The 18,241-nt window shown below is 63.0% G+C and overlaps 3 protein-coding genes across 16 annotated transcripts; 2 read left to right on the forward strand and 1 right to left on the reverse strand.

The window, feature by feature from the left end:
• Window positions 1-277: 277 nt before the first annotated feature.
• Window positions 278-5,931, forward strand: CERCAM (cerebral endothelial cell adhesion molecule). 2 transcript variants are annotated; one of them, XM_066981031.1, is made up of 12 exons: window positions 278-521; window positions 2,015-2,125; window positions 2,485-2,602; window positions 2,704-2,838; window positions 2,916-3,120; window positions 3,193-3,312; window positions 3,467-3,543; window positions 3,723-3,829; window positions 3,930-4,062; window positions 4,232-4,359; window positions 4,427-4,630; window positions 5,264-5,931. In XM_066981031.1, the coding sequence occupies exons 1-12, from the start codon at window positions 322-324 to the stop codon at window positions 5,499-5,501; spliced, it is 1,776 nt and encodes a 591-aa protein (XP_066837132.1). In that variant the 5' UTR covers window positions 278-321; the 3' UTR covers window positions 5,502-5,931. The 2 variants fall into 2 exon arrangements, with proteins under 2 accessions (XP_066837132.1, XP_066837133.1); XM_066981032.1 differs by lacking the exon at window positions 5,264-5,931 and adding an exon at window positions 5,125-5,149.
• On the forward strand, window positions 5,887-14,080 carry TTC16 (tetratricopeptide repeat domain 16). Of its 13 annotated transcripts, XM_066981028.1 has the most exons (12): window positions 6,087-7,127; window positions 7,213-7,274; window positions 9,572-9,662; window positions 9,862-10,008; window positions 10,079-10,179; window positions 10,258-10,387; window positions 10,490-10,704; window positions 10,779-11,020; window positions 11,553-11,694; window positions 11,766-11,931; window positions 12,524-12,681; window positions 13,765-14,080. In XM_066981028.1, the coding sequence occupies exons 2-12, from the start codon at window positions 7,222-7,224 to the stop codon at window positions 13,847-13,849; spliced, it is 1,530 nt and encodes a 509-aa protein (XP_066837129.1). In that variant the 5' UTR covers window positions 6,087-7,127; window positions 7,213-7,221; the 3' UTR covers window positions 13,850-14,080. The 13 variants fall into 13 exon arrangements, 12 of the variants coding, with proteins under 12 accessions (XP_066837125.1, XP_066837129.1, XP_047911823.2 ...); XM_066981024.1 differs by adding an exon at window positions 5,887-6,012 and having other exon boundaries at window positions 6,295-9,662; window positions 9,866-10,008; XM_048055866.2 differs by having other exon boundaries at window positions 6,087-9,305.
• Window positions 13,380-18,091, reverse strand: TOR2A (torsin family 2 member A). The gene is made up of 5 exons (XM_066981033.1): window positions 17,913-18,091; window positions 17,328-17,593; window positions 16,079-16,254; window positions 15,591-15,718; window positions 13,380-15,027 (listed from the first exon to the last, which is right to left on the reverse strand). Exons 1-5 carry the CDS (start codon window positions 18,049-18,051, stop codon window positions 14,783-14,785), a joined length of 954 nt encoding a protein of 317 aa, XP_066837134.1. The 5' UTR covers window positions 18,052-18,091; the 3' UTR covers window positions 13,380-14,782.
• Window positions 18,092-18,241: the final 150 nt, after the last annotated feature.

Consider the following 18,241-nt stretch of genomic DNA (forward strand, 5'->3'; position numbering starts at 1 on the left):
GGGGCTGCCATCCCGTGTCTGGCTCTCACCCCACCGGGGGGCTTTGGGGGGGGGGCGGGGGCTTTTTGATGCCGGCTTTTATTTAACCACGATAGATAACGAACCCCCCCCCCCCCGGGTGGCGGAGAGCTCCTGGCCGCCCCCTTGGCCCTGTAGCCTCCTTCCTCCTCCTCCTCCTCCTCCTCCTGCTCCGGGGCGGGGGGGGGGAGGGGGGGGGGTCCGTGCAGGGGCCGGGCCGGGGGCGGGGGGTGCGCGGAGCTCGGCGGGTCCCAGCCCGGGCGCGGAGCCCGCCCCTTCCCCGCCCGCTGCCGCCGCTCCGCCATGGGGCTGCTGCGAGCCCTGCTCCTGCTCCTGGCCACCGGCACCTCCACCGGGACCGGCACCGGCACCGGGCCCCCCCCGGACCCCTCGCCCCCCCGGGTGGTGCTCGCCCTGCTGGCCCGCAACGCGCAGCACTCGCTGCCGCACTGCCTGGGCGCCCTGGAGCGCCTGGATTTCCCCGCGGGGAGCATCGCGCTGTGGTGAGGGGGGGGGCGCCGGGACCCCCCCCCGGGGAGTTTGGGGTCTGGGGGGAAAGGGGGGGGTTTGGGGGGAGCGGGGGGTTTGGGGGAAAGGGGGGGTGATGGGTGCGGGGGGGTCTCCGGGGAGGGGGAGGTGGGTGGGAAGGGGGGGGTCTGGGGGAGTAAAGGGGGAATGGGGGGGCTCTAGGGGATTGGGGGGCTCCGGGGGATGTGGGGGTGCAGGGGGGGGAATGGGGTGCAGGGGGAATGGGGGGTGAGTGGGGAGAATGGGAGCCGTGGGGGGGATAAGGGACAGGGTAACGGGATCCTGGAGGAGTGGGAGCCCCTGGGGGGCAGAGATTTGGGGATGGGAACCTGGGGAGTGACCCCCCCCAGTTTGAGGCAGGCAGCAGGGACCCCGGCGGTAACCAGAGGGGCTGGGGCTGTGCGGGGGGCTCTGCCCCGGCTGGGGGACCCAGCAGGCAGGGGCTGGGGGGGGGGGGGGCACAGCCCGCAGCAAGGGGCAGAGACCCCCACTGCCCCCCTCCCGGAGCCGTGGGGCTGCCGAGGGAGGGGCACCCTGGGCTTGGGTGGGACGCTCCACATCAGCAGGGACAGACGCTGCCTCCCCCTCCCCACTGAGCCTGTCCCTGACCCCCCCACCCCATACACAACCCCCCCCCAAACCCCTTTTACCGTGCCTGTGGGGTGGGAGAGGAGCCCCCTGTCCTGTCCCGTCCCTTCCCTTCCCTGCTCTGTCGCAGCCGCCGCTTGCCCAAGCTCGCTGGAAACTTTCCCCCAGCTGCTTTTATGGGCGACGAGGCAGGGGCTGGCCAGGGAGGGGTTATGGGGGGGGAAGGCTGTGCTGGGGGGGAGCTGGGGGGCTCTCGCCTTCGCTCTGCCACCCCCTGGAGCCTCCCTGGACCCGATGTCTCTGGCAGGCACTGCCGGAGCCGTGCGGGGGCCAGGCCCTGCCTTCCCCCCATGTCCCCGGGGTCCCTGCGGTGCCAGGGCCTGGGGAGCAGCTCGGGGTCTCTGCAGGGGGGCGAGGAGCATGGGGGTGGCACCGGTGCGATGCGGGGCTCAGCCCCATCCCAGCGGGTTCCCTCCGGGTATCGTTGTGGGGACGGGGTCTGTGCGTGGCGAGGGGCAAGCTTTGGGGAGGGCGTGCTGCCGGAGCCGTGGGGCGCAGCGGGGTGCAGAGGGGAAGGAGCCGATGCCACGGGGCCAGGAAAGGCAAAGCTGGTGTCGGGCTGCAAGAGCGGGGTCTGAGGGCAAGCGAGAGCCGCGGGACAGCCCGTGCTGGCGGGGCAGCGTCAGGGAAGAAATTACCCGTTTGCCTTCCTCCTGCAAGCGCAGCTTTGGTTCCTTCAAATTACACGGTGCCTCTCCGAGCGAGCCCCGCTCCCCTCCTTCGCTGCCCCAGCCTCGCGGGGCTGGCAGTATTTATGGCTGGCAGTATTTATAGTGCAGGGAGGGTTTTTTCCCCGCGGGGCTGACGTCCCCCCCTCCAGGTGCGCGACGGACCACAACTCGGACAACACGACGGCGATGCTGCGTGAGTGGCTGGCGGCGGCGGGCAAGGATTATCACTCGGTGGTGTGGAAGGAGGAGGAGGGGCCCAGGTGAGGCTGGGAGGCACGGGGCCAGGCTGCGAGAGACCCTGCAGCCTCTCCCCGGGACTTGAACCTCCCCCATTTCCTTCCACCTCCCTTGGATGCGGGGTGCTGGCAGAGCCCTGTGCGGAGGGTGCTCCGTCGTCCTCCCCGGCCGGGTTCGGGGCAGCTCCGAGCGGCGGCACAGCCCTGTCCCGTGCTTGTGGGGCTCCACGGCCCCGCCGTCCCCACGGGGCTCCTGCCGCAGACCCGGGGCGGCTGCCAGGAGCAGCCGTGGGCTGACTCAGCCGGCCGGCACGCGGAGCCTGCACCGAGTTTGTGCGTTCCCAGCCGGCGCCGTTAACCCCCGCCTTCCTCCCCCCGCACAGCGCCTACCCCGACGAGCTCGGCCCCAAGCACTGGAGCGACAAACGCTACGAAAACGTCATGAGGCTCAAGCAGGAGGCTCTGAGCTACGCGCGGGAGCAGGGGGCGCATTACATCCTGGTAGGGCAGGAGGAGCGCGGGGGGCACCCCGCCGACGGGGTGTGGGAGTCGTGGCCGAGCGGGCGTCCCCGCGCCTCCAGGCCCTGCGCTGTGCCCCGTAGTTCGTGGACACGGACAGCATCCTGACCAACAACCAGACCCTCAAGTTCCTCATCGCGCAGAACAAGTCGGTGGTGGCCCCCATGCTGGACTCGCAGACCTTCTACTCCAACTTCTGGTGCGGGATAACGCCCCAGGTACGCCCCCAAAACCCCCGGGGGGCTGCCCCGCTGCGCGCCCTGCGCCCCGTCGCCGTCACCGCGCTGTGCCGCAGGGCTACTACCGCCGGACGGCCGACTACTTCCCCACCAAGAACCGGCAGCGCCGGGGCTGCTTCGCCGTGCCCATGGTGTACGCCACCTTCCTGATCGACCTGCGGAAGGAGGAGACGTCGCGGCTGGCCTTCTACCCGCCTCACCCCAACTACACCTGGGCCTTCGACGATATCATCGTCTTCGCCTACTCCTGCCAGGAGGCCGGTGAGGGATTGGGGAGGGTGAGGGGGGGCCGGGGGCCGGGCTCTGTGGTGTTCACCCTCCCTGGTCCCGCAGGCGCCGAGGTCCACGTGTGCAACCAGCAGCGTTTCGGCTACATCAACGTCCCGGTGAAGGCCCACCAGACACTGGAGGACGAGCGGGTCAACTTTGTGCATCTCACGCTGGAGGCCATGGGTGAGCGCTGTGGGGGGGGGGGGTCCCGAGGGTGGCCCCTGCACCTGGCTCAGGGTGAGGGGTCCTGGTGCTGTCCCCATGGTGGGGCAGTTGGCCCTGGGTCCCTGCCAGAGGGGTCCGGGCTCCATCAAAAGGATTTCCCATCTCTTGGCAGTGGATGGCCCCCCCATGCAGCGCTCCATGCACATTTCTGTCCCCCCCAAGCCTCTCACCAAAATGGGTTTTGACGAGGTAAGTGCCCGGCAGGCCCCCCCGTGCCTCCCCTCCATCCCTCCTTCACCACATGCTGCTCCCCACCGCCACCACAGTGTTCAGCCGAGCCCCACGTCCCCTGTCCTGCAGTGGCTGGGTAAGCTGTCCCCACAGTGATGTCCCCCCCGCCCCGATGGGGCTCTTCTCTTCCTCCCCAGATCTTCCTCATCAACCTGGTGCGGCGGCCGGACCGGCGCCAGCGGATGCTGGCGTCCCTGCGAGAGCTGGAGATCGCCGCGCGGGTGGTGGACGCCGTGGACGGGAGGTGACCGTGCGGGGCCACCTCTGCCAGCCCCCCGGTGTCACCCTGGGGAGGGGGCTGCATGGGGGGGGACACCTCGGTAATGCGACCCCTCGCCTTGCAGCACCCTCAACAGCAGCGACATCAAGGTGCTGGGCGTGGACATGCTCCCGGAGTACTACGACCCCTTCTCTGGCCGCACGCTGACCAAGGGTGAAGTCGGCTGCTTCCTCAGCCATTACAGCATCTGGAAGGAGGTACGGGGCCGGGGGGGCACCAGCACGGGGCGGGGACCCTGTGTGCAGCACCGGCTCTCCGGAGTCACAGGGGAGAGGGTTTCTCCTGCAGGGTGAGTGGGCCCAGTACGGCCCAGTATGTCCCAGTGTGGTGCTGGGGCGGGTTTGCAGCGCTGTGCCCTCCCTGCAGATCGTGTCCCGGGGGCTGGAGCGCTCGGTGGTCTTCGAGGACGACGTGCGCTTCGAGGCCTCCTTCCCGGCACGGCTGCGGCGCCTGATGGAGGAGCTGGAGGGGGCGCAGCAGGACTGGGACCTCATGTAGGTGCCGGGGGGTGCTGGGGGGGGGGGGGACACACAGGGCTGGCTCTGACCGCTCGCCCTGCAGCTACCTGGGGAGGAAGCAGGTGAACGCGGAGGACGAGGCGCCCGTGGAGGGTGTCCGAAACCTGGTGGTGGCCGGGTACTCGTACTGGACACTGGCCTACGCCATCTCCCGCCGCGGGGCGCAGAAGCTGCTGGCCGCCGAGCCCCTCTCCAAAATGCTGCCGGTGGACGAGTTCCTGCCCATCATGTACGACAAGCACCCCAAGTAAGGAGCAAGGGGGGTGCCGGGGGGGACCGGGGGGCCGTGCCGCCGCGGGAACATGTCTTTCTTCTCCGTCGTCACCGTCCCCCCCCCGTCCTCCCCCCGGCGTTGCTCATGCTGGAGGAAAACATCTGCAGCATGAGCTCATTCCCCCCCCAGCCGCCGCCTGGCCGCCGGCCGCTGGAAAATGGCCCTCTGCCAGCGCGGGGGGGCGGCGGCGGGGACGGAGCTGGGGCACGGTGCTGGCCCCGCACAGGGGTCTCGGCCCCGTCGGGGGCACCTCCCTGCCCCGCATCCCGGGCTGGGGGCAGCGGTGGGGCTGTGGCTGGAAGGGGGGGGAGGCAGCTGGGGGTCAGGGGGAGCATCGGGGGTGTCCCTGGGGAGAAGGGGTGGGAAAAGTGGAGAGCAGGACATCAAAGTGGAGGGATGCGGGGGTGAAAGGTGGACAGTGCGGTGGATGTGGACGGGGAGCTGCGAGGAGCCCCCCTCTCACCCAGACCTCTCTGAGGACGCAGTGTCCGTGCCCGTCCCTGCTACCCGCTGTCCCTCCCCACGCGGCGGCTTCCCCAGCACGGTTTTTCCAGCCCTGCTCTCTCCACCGCTCTGTATGAGAGCCTCTCCTCCCGCTCTCCCCAGCGAGGACTACAAGCGGCACTTCGCCCCGCGGGACCTGCTGGTGTTCTCGGCTCACCCCCTCCTGGTTTATCCCACCCACTACGCCGGGGACAGCAACTGGCTGAGCGACACGGAGACCTCCACCATCTGGGACGATGACTCCAAGCAGACGGGCTGGACGGGTTCGCAGAAGACCCTGAGGGACCCGCGGGGCGGCGGCGGGGGCTACCTGCGTTCCTCCGCCCGCGATGAGCTCTGAGGTTGCTGGTGCTGGCAGCGGAGCCTCCCCGGGGGCAGCCAGACCTCCTGCCTGGCCGGCATGAAAGCATCAGGATGCTCACGGCTTGCTCCTGCCTGGACCGCTAGCAGGGATGCTCCCTGCCTTTCCCCCAAGGGATCAGGCGTCATGACTCCGTGGGGAGCATCACTGGTGCCCCAAGGTGGGATTTATTCCCAGGGCTCTCGGAGAGCTGGTGCCCAGCTGGGCAGAGGAGCTGCTGGGGACATATTTTCCTGGTTTGCCAGCACTGTTCCGAATGGTGCAAACTCCTTCTGTTTTTTTGGACATCTCATGTGGATTTGCAGGTGCAGGAGGAAACGGGAAGGCCTCCTGCCACCCACCGGGCCCGTCCCTCACCTGTGCCGCGTCTGGGCTGAAGCCCAGGAAGGATTAAACCAGACTGTTTGGAGCTGACGTGTCCAGGTGCTGGCTGTGCTGGGTAGCACTGCCCCGCATCACATCCCGGAGCCTTCCCTGCCTGTGCTTTGGGGTGATTGCTTTGGAAACAAAAGCTCTAAAGGGGAAGCAGGGGGGAAAGTGGGGTGAGAGAGAGGGAATGGAGCTGTCAAATGTGTGTGCCCCTTGGGCAGGACCAGGCCTGGGGTGAGGGCTGGACCTGATGTAGGACACAGTTTGTACCAGTGCGGTGTGCTGATCGGGATGCTTCTGTGGGGCAGGGGCATGGGGAAAAGCCCCTTCTAGCAAACCAGAGCTGCAGTGGGAGAGCCCCATCCCTCCATGGCAGCCGTTGGTGTGCTCTGACCCTCGGCAGGTACCGGTCAGCAATGCTGGGTGGCCCCATGCATCGCTCTCCCCCTGGGGCTGGCGGTGGGAGGCAGCCAGGAGGACCCATTCCTGCGGAGCTCTGCTCTCCCCAAGTACCGCCGATGAAAATGATTTCACTGAGAGCATCAGCACAAACGAGGTTTTGGCCTTTGGACTGAAGACCTGACACCAGCTTGAGCACCAGCATGTGCAGCTGAGTCCTGCTGGGCTCTGGCATTTGTCAAGTTTGTGGCCAGATTTGGAGGAGGGTGTTTGCTTTTCAGGAGCCTGAGCTTGTTTGGTGCGAAACCTCAGCTCCCTGGAATGGGTAAATGCTCTGCAGGGCAATGTTTGGTTGAAAACTGAGGTGGAGGAGCAAGTATCTTGAAAATGCTTCAACTAACTATAGTCCAGGTGAGCTGGGGGAGACATGAGCTCCCTGCCAGGCCCCCAGAGCTGCTGCTGCTTTCTCCAGTGCCTGGGACTTGGGTGCCCCTTTTGGCCCTGAAGCAGCTGCTGGGGCCAGCCCTGGGGTGGTGGGTTGCTGCCTGCACCCACAGGGTAGGGGGCTGTGTCCTTCCCCCACAGCCTGATGGAGGTGATGGGGAGGTGGGGGGAATCCTTGGCAAGTGAGCCCCACAGCAGGATGTCTGAGGCCACCAAAATAATGATCCAGGAGAGCGTGATTCAGGGCAGGGTGAAGAGCTACACCAGGGACCTCCTGCAGGAGAACAACCAGCTCCAGGAGGTCACAGAGGACCTGAAGATCCCAGTGGATCTGCTGGAGAACAGGGAGCAGGACATGGCCAAGTGCAGTCTGCAGGCACAGGGTCCCAGACAGTACGTGCACGGGTGCTGTGGCAGGATGGAGAGCTGATGGGAGGCTGGGGCCACCTTTGACACATTGCCTGTCCCTTGGCTGCAGGTAACCTCGATGCACACCATGCAGCTTGAGGAGCTCTTGGCTGGGAGCTGCAGATGGAGAAGGTGAAGGTCTGGTGCCAGCTGGAGCAGATGAAGGAAGCAGCAGCAGTGCTGCGGTACACGTGGCACAGCAAGGGTCCTGGGACGTGTTCCAGTGCCCGCTGGGGCACGGGCAAGGAGCCACCATGCTCTCAGGGTTTGTAGACCAGGCAGGACGTGCCAAGGAGAGCCCAGGGCCTTTGGGATGCTGGGGGGGTGGTGGTGGTGGTGGGGAGAAGCCATTCCCTAGGCTGCCCGCTCTGGCAAGAGACCTGTGACGGGGGTGGCCAGGAGGAGCCAGAGTTCCTCCAGCTTTCAAAAACTCCAGTGTTTTGGCACAAAACAACCTAACTCAGAAACTATGACAGCCACACAACCTCCCCTCTACTTGCTCCAGTTCAGTGGGAGCAGACCTCATGAGCTGGTGAGCTAGGAAATTCCAGGCAGCTCTGGCTTTCCATGACACACGGTGCTGGGACACCCTTCCCGCAGTGCATCTGCGCATCCACGAAGCAGGGAACACACAGGTGATGACAGGAATGCGATGTTTGGACAATGAGGAACAGGGAAGTGCTGAGTGAGGCTAGAGACGCCAGCAGGGACCTCAGGGAGGGACCCAGGAGGGCCCAGCCCCTGCCTGGCCACCCTGCAGTCATGACAAGGCAGAAGGTGCCGGCGTGCTGGTGGTGTTAGAAGGGCTGGCTGGCCAAACAGCTAGAAAGGGTCTCCTGCCTTCCTCCTGTTCAGCGTGTCCCTGCTCGGACCCCTTCTGTATGTTGTCCTTATCATCCCTGTCCCTGCCCTGCTCTCCAATATGGCCCTGCAGACCTCCGGGTGCACCCAGTCTCCCCCCAGAGCCTCCCTAAGGGCCTCCAACAAGAAACCCCTACAGCTGCAGCCACCTGTGCTGTTGGGACAAGCTGCTGCCACCTTCACGGGCCACCCCCTGTGGCACCGGGACTGCTATCGTGGGGATGGACTCCAACGGCACTCGGGTACCAGGGTGCCTGGCAGACATGGAGATTCAGCGCTGATCCCCGCCAGGCAGCTGAAGGGCGAGAGGACAACGCTGGGCAGCGAGGAGCGGCCCCCACGCCTTCCCCGGGTGTGTCGGGCCCAGCTCCAAGAAACACGAGGCTGGAAGAGGTTTTTGCTGGGCTGCGCCAGGACCCCGGGCTCCTGCCAAGCCTGGCGGGGCCGCAAGAGCTGATTGTTTCCATGTCCACCGCCGTGCCAAAACGGTGTCTGCCTTGGGGAAGCGGAGGGAAGAGGGTGAAGGAGAAAAGGGGGAGAGAGAGGGGAGCAGAGACTTGTCAGGAAGAGAGGGGGGAATGGGAGCTGGGGACGATGAGCCCTGCACTGAGGAGGGGACAGCACCTGTCCCCTTGACCAGGACCCACTCCCACTGCAGAGCACTAACACAGGGCTAGACCCCGTCGTGTCCCCGTGGGGTTAAAAGGACAAAACCCCCCCGTTATGCTGCAAGCACCGGGCCACGGGCAGGTGTCCTAGCCCCGCTCCGCAGGGACGTGCCCCGAGGCCAGCCGGGCCCTCAGAGGGCACCTCCCCGGCGCCATCTTGTTGGGGTGGGGGGCGCGGGGGCCGCCATCTTGCTCCCGGGCACCGCCGCCATCGTGGTTGCGGGCGGCGGGGCGGGCCCGGGGGGCGGCATCGCGGGGCCGGGCCGGGCTCCTCCCTGCTGCCTCCTCCGCTCCCGTGGGGGCACGGGGGGAGCCTTCCCTCTCCCTTCTCCCTCCTTCCTCCCAGCTTTGGCCATCTCTGGGGTGCCCCCCCAGGATGCTGGCTGTGGTGGGGGGGCTCAGGAGGGGCAGTGTGGCAGAGGGGGGCTGCAGGGAGCTGTGTGCTGCTGCAGGGGGGCGCGGAGATGGATGCCGGGGAGCTGTTTGCAACGGCAGTGCCCGGGGAGCAGCTGGAGGCCGGCTGGGAGAGGGCCCTGCGGAGGATCTTCGGGCCCAGCCGGTGCCTGCGCGGCGTCGAGCGCCCCAGGGAAGCGGGGCCCTTCGCCGCGGTTGTGCAGGGCAGGATGCGGGAGCAGTAAGTGCTGGGGGCTGCTCTGCGTCCGACCGTGGTCACACCTGGTGCCCCCGTTACCTGCTCTAACTGCCTTTAGCAGCAGTCTGTGTGAGCAAGAGCATGCAGGGTACACGGTCCTCAATATCCCCCGAGCCATCCTCCAGCCCTGTGTGTGTCTCGGCTCTGCCTTTGGAGCCGAGCTTCCTTCAGACCCTGACGGGCTCCACAATCTCCACGTTTGGCAGCGAGAGCCTGGGCCTGGCTCATGGCTCTTTTCCTCTCCGCAGCTGGCAGAAAGGGATGGAGTTCTCATCCTGCGGCCAGTGGGAGGAAGCCATCATCTGCTACACGAAAGCCATCAGCCTGGATCCGCAGCGGGTAATGGGTCCCAGGGGGCTGGGGACACGCCAGGCTGGGAGCTGGGAATGGGAGGCAGCGTTGTTAAGGGTGGCTGTAACGCTGGCATCTGGTTTCAGGATGCACTTACCGTGGCATTAGCCTCTTGCCAGGCTGAGCCTGGGTAGCTTAAGTAGGGCTGGGTCATGGGCAGCAAGGGCTGAGGGTGTCTGTGGTGCAGGCAGAGCTGTACGAGCAGCGGGCTGAGGCTTTCCTCCAGCTTTGCGACTTCCAGTCGGCCACTCTGAACTTCAGGAAGGTGCTTGCGTTGGGACCTGCGCGGGAGCAGCACTGCCTGGCTCGCTTAGCCCTCGTCCTTGACCTGCAGGTGAGCTACCACTCCATTCTCCCTGTCTGCAGCCCTGGCCTGCGGCCACGCTGATAGGGTTTCCCTGCAGGGACAATGTCTGCTTGACCAGGAGCTCTACAGCGAGGCCCTGGAGGCCTTTACACGAGCAGCTGAGCTGCAGCCTCACCGCAGGGTGTTTCGCAGGAGGAGGTGAAGCAGCATGAGGCTGTTCAGCTGGGCTGGTCCTGCCGTGGGCTCCCCGCCAGCTGTGCCCCTCTCCTCTTGCAGCATCTTGTGCCTCGCTGCCCTCAACAAGTTCCCAGAGTGCCTCCGGATGCTTAACAGAGACCTGGCAGAGGATGCGAGGAACCCTGATTTGTACGCGCTGCGTGCCTCCTTCTACGAGCGCTTCGGGCAGGTACGGCCGCTCCGGTCCCCGAGGGATCCTGGCTGCTCCTCCTGGAGGTGGGGGATGCAGGTGGAAGCTCCAGGTCCTGAGGGAACCCGACCTCCCTGGCAGCTGGCCCTGTGTCACCAGGACATCCAGCGGGCGCTGCAGCTGGAGCCGCAGCACGGAGCCGCCCAGGCACTGCAGCAGAGGCTGCGGAGGCGAGGCCTGGAGGCCAAGGCCGAGGCAGTGTCGAAGGCTCTGTGCGGGGACCTGTGTGGGGCCCTGCTCAAGATCAGCTTTGCCATCGAGACCAACCCCTTGGCTGCCGAATTCTTCACCCTCAGGTAGCGGACATGTTACTGCGGCCAGTTGGCCCTGCTGGTGTCTGAGTCTTCATTTCTGTGTCCCTGTGTCACAGGGGGGCCCTCCTCCGACGGCTGAAGGACTTCAGTGCAGCCTGCAAGGACTTGGCCAAGGCGAGGCAGCTGTGTGCCGACGAGGGCCCGGAGGCTCAGGAGGCTCAGCGGCAGCTGGTGCTCACCTACAATGACCGTGCCGTGCACTGCTACACCCTGGGCCGGCTTGATGAGGCTGTGATGCTCCTTGGTCAGGCTCTGCGAGATGAGAGGACGGAGGAGGGACTCTATGTCAACAGAGGAGGCAAGTGGCTGGGCTGGGGGTCAAAGCAGGGTCCCCAGGGCAAGACCGGGGGCTCAGGGATAGGGCTGGGGTGTCAAACAGCAGCAGTTTGCACCCACACAGTGAATGTCTGCAGGGGAAGGCCCTGCTCTTGGGTTCTGTGTTAGGGACTGCTGGCTGAAGCTGGTGATAGGGCTCCTGGGTTCTCCTTTGACCCTGATCCCAGTTCCCAGACAAGAGCTCTGTGCCCCTCAGGGGTGCCTTTACTGTTTCAGCAGTGGGGAGAAAGAAGATTTACCACTGGCTCTGCTGCTCCATCCCCACGAGATCTATTCTGGGGCATGGCTGGGAACTGCTGTGCTCTCCCATACTGGGCTGCATCTCCTGGTGGTCGCAGTGCAGAGCTTTTGGCTAACGATGCTGAAACCCGGGGTGGGCTGAACACGAGGCGTGTATTTCCCACCGGCACGGAGAGCTCCAGGCAAAGGCCCAGGGCAGCAGCCAGCCCCTAGCCGCTCTCGGTTGCTGAGACGCCGGCACGGCTTCGTTGCAGACTGCTTCCTTCGCCTGGGGGAGCTGGCCCACGCGCTAGCGGATTACCAGCAGGCGCTGGAGCTGAGCCCAGGGAACCTCGGTGTGCAGCGACGTGTTGCGGCGGCGCTGCATGAGCTGGGTCGTCGGGACGCGGTGGCGAGGTGAGCAGGAGGGCGGTGCGGCTGCCCGAGGGCCCGCAGCGAGCCCTGTGTGAGCTCCTGTCCCCTCGCAGGCGGTACCAGCAGGCGGAGGCTCGCTTCTCCGCTGCCATCGAGCACGACCCCCAGGCACCGCTGCACTACCTGCACCGGGCCCAGGCCCGCCTGTGCCTGCGGAGGGTGCAGAGCGCGAGGGAGGACGCCGTGCGGAGCCTGCGGCTGGACCCCACGGACAGCGAGGTACAGCCCCGCTGCTGCTGCCCCCTGCCCTGCCCGGGGAACAGGCGGTTAGTTACCGGTGTGTTGCCTCCGCTGCAGTGCCTGTGCCTAGCGGTTGGGTGCTTTGGGGCAAGCCTGGTGTTTCTGTTCTGCATCAGGGCCAGCAGCTGGCACCAAGAAACACGGGTTGGGGGCCAAGGGTCCTGCTGGGGTACAGGTCCGAGCCAAGCAGCAGTGGTTGTAGCCTGGCTTTTACAGCAGGTTTGTGTTAGAGCTGTTGGGCAGGTCTTTTTCCTCCTGTTCATTTTTTTCCCCGTTTCTTTGAACCTAATACAAGGCAGAAGCCCTCTTGCAGCTGGCTGCGATATGAGGAGCGTGCCCCCACACTGCTGTTGCAAAGTGTGGCACTTAATGGGGCAGCAGCACGGTTCAATAGATCTGGGGCTTCTTTATGAAAAAAAAAAAAAAAACAGGCTCCCTGTCAGGGCAGGTCCCAGTGAGGCTGCCAGGTCCTTCGCTGGTGGCACCAGGCAGGTGCTTGGCTGCAGGGGAAAGTTTTTCTGCATGTGCTGGTATGTTGGGAGGACATCCAGGTTTTGTCTTCCTGCTGCAGATCCTTTCCCTCACACACCACCTCTTTCCAAGACAGACTGTCCAGGCTATCCTGAGGAGTGACACCGGACACCTCGCCCAAGAAACCTTGGCGAAAACACTTCAGAGCCCTCCAGAACCCACAATTTCGGCCGATGATGCCTGGTGTGACAGTACTAGGTGAGCACTTGCAGTTTTGTCTCAGGTGTCAGCCTGCTGGCACTGCCCCTCTAAGTGGGGCTTGCTCAGCCCCTGAGTGTGGCACTTTTGTTTGCTCGGGAGCACAGGGGCGCATGCCAGCTGCCTTCCGAGCTAACTGCCCAATTACTCACGGTGCCGGTGCGGTGACAAGTTGTGTGTGCTGCCAGGGCACAGGGGGTCAGCCTTTACCCAGCCTGCAAACCGGGCCACAGGTTTAGGCCCCACAGCACCCACCCAGCACCTCGCCTTGGCTGTGTGCTTGCACGGCCACCCAGCAGGTCCTGCAGTGACCCCCCCCCCCCGGGGAGCGAGGTGCTGCGTGCCGTCTGCCCCCTGCTCTGGCACGAGTCCTGGGAATGCGGCCTCGTACGCAGAGGTGTGCTCTGCACAAGGGAAAAGGGCTGGCTGTAGCTGTGGCACGGACCCTGTGGCTTTCCTGTACCTCTGCCGGCTCCTCTGCAGAGATTGTCTGGGCCAGCCACTGCCATTTCACCTTCTCCCCTGGGAAAGGCCACTGTCTTGTTTCCAGTTACCTAATTAGAGACCATCAGCTCTGTGCCACTAAATCCCTGACGTGCTATTGCATCAGGCAGCTGTGCCCGTGCGACTGCAAGTCTTCCAAGTCCTTCCGCGATAGCTGCAATTAGGAACCCAAGTAAATGACTATTCCCCAACTATTTATTTCATAAAAGATTTATTTTAAAATTAGAAATGCCTAACGTTTTTGAAAGCAGCAGGATGTTTGAGTCTGTCCGTGGGCCAGCTCCCAGGCCACATCTGGGTGGTGTCTGCAGTCGCTGTCCCACAAGCTCTGGCTCTGGAGGCAGGCTGGAATGGTCCCAAGCCCTTGCAGCTCGTTTCAGCATAGGGCCCAAGGGGAGCACCAAAATGTCCCTGTTCAGCCACCCCTCAGGCAGTTTGTTCCCAGAGACTGAATGGTTCTGGTTCCTCTGACCTGGGCTCCAGTAACTGCACAGAGATTAACACAGGGCAAAGGCCAGCAGTGCCACGCACCCCATGCCTGACAGCACGGAGTACTGATCTTCCTTCGCTTGTCCTCAGGTTCCCACGTAAGTGGCGCCCCCAAGAAGCTCAGCAGAGCTGGCCCAGCCAAAGTTTGCGAGGTCTGACCAGCAGAAGGCTGTAAAAGAGGCTCAGCAGCTTATAGCACCAACTCCTCAGTCTGCTGTAGAAATCAACACTGAATAAAAGGGATTTTTAAAACCATTCGTAGCACCACGGTCTCCCCTGGAGGTAGGCACGAACTTTTTTTTGTAGCTGGTAAAACAATGCAGAGGTCTGGTGTTTTGTTTTTGTTTTCCTGGTTTGCTGCAGGACCTCAGGGGAAAGATGGATGGGGAGACGGGGAAGAGCTGGGCTCGTGGCGGGTTGGGCGGTGACATTTTCCTCATTACGACCCCGTGCTTCTTGATGGTGAAGCTGGTCCCTACCAGCACCTATTCACAGTGAAAGGAAACTGGAAAGAAGTTGGCTCTAAAAATTCCTTGAGAAGAAAACTTCGCTGCAATGTTGCAGGTGCTCACCAGCCAGCGTTGCAGGAGCCAACACCAGCGTTGTCACATTGTACCAAGGAACTGAGGTACTGCCATGCTTAAAAAGACAGTTTAAAAAAAAATGCTAAAATGCTGTATTAAAAAAAATATTTTTGGGGCTCAGAATCTTGATGCACTGGATATCAGTAGCTGCCAGAAGAGGGGAGAGCTGCAGATTGGTGCTGCTGGCAGGGTGAGAAACCTCCCTGACGCTGCGGTCCCTCTTGGCATCTTCCCCTTGTCATCACAGATGTGTCTTGGGTGGTGCACAGGGCTGGTTGTAGCCACCGTCACCTGGCATAGGATAACTCCGTAAAGTGCTTTAAATCACATCACTTGCACTTGCTCCCACAGCTGCATCCTGCAGTGGCATCCTTGGGGCTGGAGAGAGGAGTTCAGCAGGAGAGCACTTGTGCTACCGGCTGGTGACACGTAGCTCCTGGGCCTCATCCTGCCAGCCCTGGGCTCCGCAGCTCCACAGCTCCACACTCGTCCCCTGTGGAGCTGAGCAAGGCCGCTGTCGGTGGCTAGAAGAAAAAACTGATCCGAGAGGCCACTGTTTTGCAGCCTGTCGACGAAAATATTTTCTCTTCTTCTGGGAAGTAGGGGATGCTGTCAGCCACCTCCTGGACCATGCCCTGACGTACTTCTAGGCCTTGCTGGACAAGTTCGTTGACGACGCACTGCTTTACGTGGTGGTGCTTCAGGGGGAGGAAGGGCACGACAAAATCAATGAGATGTTCGTTAATGATCCCCGATTTCCAGAACCCACCTGCAAAAGCAAAAGAGGAGACAGAAGGTTTTACCTTCAGAGTGTCAGCGGTCCTTGGAATTCAAAGAACTGCTTGGTGTGAAGCCAAAATACTCAGCTGCAGACAGATCTGCTCTAGTTTGGTATAAGGAGTGGAACCGATCAGTTGTCAAACCCTCCTGCCCAAAATAGATCTGTTTTTCTCCAGGAATGGTAGGATTTAGCTTAACTGGTCAGCCTTAAGTAATGCTCCCTGTGACAAGTTCAAAGCGAGGAGATCCAGGCAGGCAGCGGGGATTGGCACTTCTCAGTAAGCGTGCTGTGCTGACTGCCATCCCTCGGCTGTGAACGCACATCTCCAAAGAAATGTGCTAAGCGTGTTAACAGGTCTGCTGGCTTGGGGAGCCGGGCTGTTCCTTCCCTCTGCCAGGACACCTTGAGGGGATTGCAGTTCCCTTCCCTCCAAATCCCCGTCCCTTTCTGTCTGCTTGGGAGGTGCCAGGCAGCGTCGGTGGCCGTGTGGAATGGGCCTAGCTCCCTCTGCTGGGCTCTGCTCCCCGCCAAAAACACTTCCAGGGACTCACTCTGAGGGTTTTCAAACACGGCTTTGGAGATGGCCGACTCCGCGTCCTGCAGGCTGATCTCCTCCCGGTCCCTGTGGGCCCGCCAGAGATCCAGCGTCATTTCGTTGATCTGCTCTCCTCCTGCGTTGCTGCACAAGAATGAGGTGCTTACTTACCGGGTATCCAGGAAAGCAGTGCTGCAGGGCAGAGGAGGCAGCTGACGGCCCCCAGCCTGCATGAGTTCAATCCAGGTTTGCCCACTGCCTGCCCTAAAACGACTCCTGTAAAGGCACCCAAATGACAGGGACGGGAAAGCTTTTTCAGACTCTCCAATTTTGCCTGTTCTCAAGGAAATAACGTCTGTCTGTATTTGCAGAGGATCAATGCCGGGAGAAGGGAAAGCAAAGTGAAAGCGGGCTCAGAGGCAGGCGTCGACCTCTGCCCACATGAGGAGCAGGGTGCTGGAGCGCCCCGCCACGTCCCACGCGCCACAGAGGCGCCTCTCTTACCTTATGAAGATGAAGATCGCTTTGCGGTAGTTGGTCCCGTACACAACCCACGAGGGGCCCAGGAACGGCATGATCACATCAATCAGGCCCGGGTGCATCTTGTCCATCTCGTCGAAGAGAAAGGCCGACCGGCCGCAGCTCGTCAAGTTCCCCTGGATCCAGCGCTTCAGGTTTTCCTAGGAAAAACGTCCACGAAGCCGTCAGGCGGCGAGATACCGAGGGCAGCGAGGCAGGCCTGAGCTACCCCAGAGCAAGGGCTGAGGTGAGGGTGCTGGAAGCTGCTTGTCCCTGCACAGCACCACCTCCTCAGAGCAGGAACAGCCAGCAGTGAGGAGGCCTCCTTTGTTCTGGAGCTGGCACAGCGACGTATCTGCTTTGTTAGCCCATTGTAGATCTTTTATTGCAGAGTTAAAGCAGCAGTGTGAAGGAGGCAGCAAACTAAAGCTGGGCGTTCAGCCTCCTCCAGTTCCCCACGTTCTCTTTCACTGTATCCACGCAGTTCCCCCCGACTGAGCGCTAGAAGGGAGACGTGCTTTTTGCCAACTCCTTCCCCGGTGCAAAAACCGTGTGCCTGCACTGAACGAGAAGAGCTCTGTCTCTCTCCACCATGGCTGAAGTTCCCTTGGTGCAGATGCCAGCCCCCCACGAACACTAAGCCTCGTGGAGGCATGTGTAGCTCTTAATTGAAGCATTTTACCCAGTACGAGCTTTTACCTTACTGAGCATATTTCTTCTGAGGACAAAAAAGAACAAATAACTTCTCCAAACAGCCAGAAAGGAAATGTTCGGGTGCGTTGGTTTCCCCGCTCTGCTGAGGTTTCATTAGGAAACCTTCACATTTTGATTTCTTTAAGGTTAAGCTGCTGTTCAGGAGCTGCTTGCTGTGTGAGGAGGAATTACGAAGTGTAGCAGTACGCGGGTTTTCTCAGCTATTCAGCTGTTTGGAAAGCAAGGGGAGAGCTTTAGGTGGAAGGCACTAAAGTGAGGCACTTTTGTGTGTTCAAAGGGCTGTGCAAATATTTAAAGAATAAGAACGCAATCACAGCAAGGCCTGCTGTTGGGAAAATGAAAGTGACAACTGACTGCCAGAGTATATCCCAGCTCCTGGTGGATCCTTCGGTAGGTTCATCAGTAGGTTTATCGCTACTGCTTGCCACGAAACAGCCTGAGTGAGTACTGAGCATCACGAGGACGTAACCAAAGCCCAAGAAAGAAGCGAGCAGTACAGTGCAGAGAGGCGGCCCCTTACCTTGTACTGCTCTATGTGCTCGGCGTGGGGGAAGTGCACTATCGGAGAGAAGTGGTGAACGTAGGGGCTGCGGAGCCCGCCCTGGAAGAGGTGGCGGACGAGCATGGAGCTCACGTAGGTTTTGCCTGTCCCAGTGGAGCCGTGGAAGGACATCACCAGGGGCTTGGCGGGGCTGGGGTTCTGCAGGAACTCCTTCACTCCCTTCATCACCTGCTGCCTCACCAGGGGCTGCCCCACCAGATTGGTGGCCAAGTCGCACTCCAGACCTGAAGCAAGTCCAAGCCGGGATTTAGAAGATCCAGAAAACTGGGAAATCCAGAAATTTAGAAGATCCGGATTTTAACGGCTCTTGTCTCGATCCATGCCCGGGAAAAAGCAGCTGTGCCGCGTCCCAGACCCAGCCCGGGCTGCAGAGCCGCCCCGTGGCCGGCCGGGACCCGAACTCCCCCGGCCCCGCGTCCCCCCCGGGACCCCCCGGTCCCCGCTCGTTCCCCCCTCCGGGCCCCCCCCCGTCCCCACCGAGCCCCCCTCGGCCTCCCCCTCCCGGTTCCCCCCCCCCGGCGCCCCCCCCCCGCCCCCTCTGACCGCTGAGGTCGGGCCCGAAGCCGCACTCGCAGTCCGCCGAGAAGCCGCAGCGCAGCGCCCGCAGGTCCCAGGCGGCGGCGGCGCCGGGGGGGGCGGCCGCCAGCAGCGCCAGGGCCAGCGCCGCCGCGGCGGGGCCCATGGCGGCCGGCGGCTGCGGCACCGCCCGCACTACAACTCCCGGCGTGCCCCGCGGTGGGCGGGGCAAGGCGAGGGGCAGACCCCGCCCACGGGGCGTGGTTTCGCCGCGTGGCCACGCCCCCAACCAACAGGCCCCGCCCCCCAGGCTGCAGGCACTGGGGGGAGGGGGGGTTTGGGGACCCCCAGCCCCG

The sequence above is a fragment of the Anser cygnoides genome, chromosome 20 (genome assembly GCF_040182565.1).
Source record: "Anser cygnoides isolate HZ-2024a breed goose chromosome 20, Taihu_goose_T2T_genome, whole genome shotgun sequence".
NCBI lineage: Eukaryota > Metazoa > Chordata > Aves > Anseriformes > Anatidae > Anser > Anser cygnoides.

Excerpts from the sequence above, each read along its gene's own strand:
- CERCAM (XM_066981031.1), top strand. The coding sequence starts at position 322 with ATGGGGCTGCTGCGAGCCCTGCTCCTGCTCCTGGCCACCGGCACCTCC. Across the intron at positions 2,603-2,703 it reads AGGGGGCGCATTACATCCTG|TTCGTGGACACGGACAGCAT; the intron begins GTAGGGCAGGAG and ends TGTGCCCCGTAG. Across the intron at positions 4,631-5,263 it reads ATGTACGACAAGCACCCCAA|CGAGGACTACAAGCGGCACT; the intron begins GTAAGGAGCAAG and ends CGCTCTCCCCAG.
- TTC16 (XM_066981024.1), top strand. The coding sequence starts at position 9,140 with ATGCCGGGGAGCTGTTTGCAACGGCAGTGCCCGGGGAGCAGCTGGAGG. Across the intron at positions 10,009-10,078 it reads CCCTCGTCCTTGACCTGCAG|GGACAATGTCTGCTTGACCA; the intron begins GTGAGCTACCAC and ends GTTTCCCTGCAG. Across the intron at positions 10,705-10,778 it reads GCCGAATTCTTCACCCTCAG|GGGGGCCCTCCTCCGACGGC; the intron begins GTAGCGGACATG and ends CCTGTGTCACAG.
- TOR2A (XM_066981033.1), bottom strand. The coding sequence starts at position 18,051 with ATGGGCCCCGCCGCGGCGGCGCTGGCCCTGGCGCTGCTGGCGGCCGCC. Across the intron at positions 17,594-17,912 it reads CTTCGGGCCCGACCTCAGCG|GTCTGGAGTGCGACTTGGCC; the intron begins GTCAGAGGGGGC and ends GACTTGCTTCAG. Across the intron at positions 15,719-16,078 it reads GCGATCTTCATCTTCATAAG|CAACGCAGGAGGAGAGCAGA; the intron begins GTAAGAGAGGCG and ends ATTCTTGTGCAG.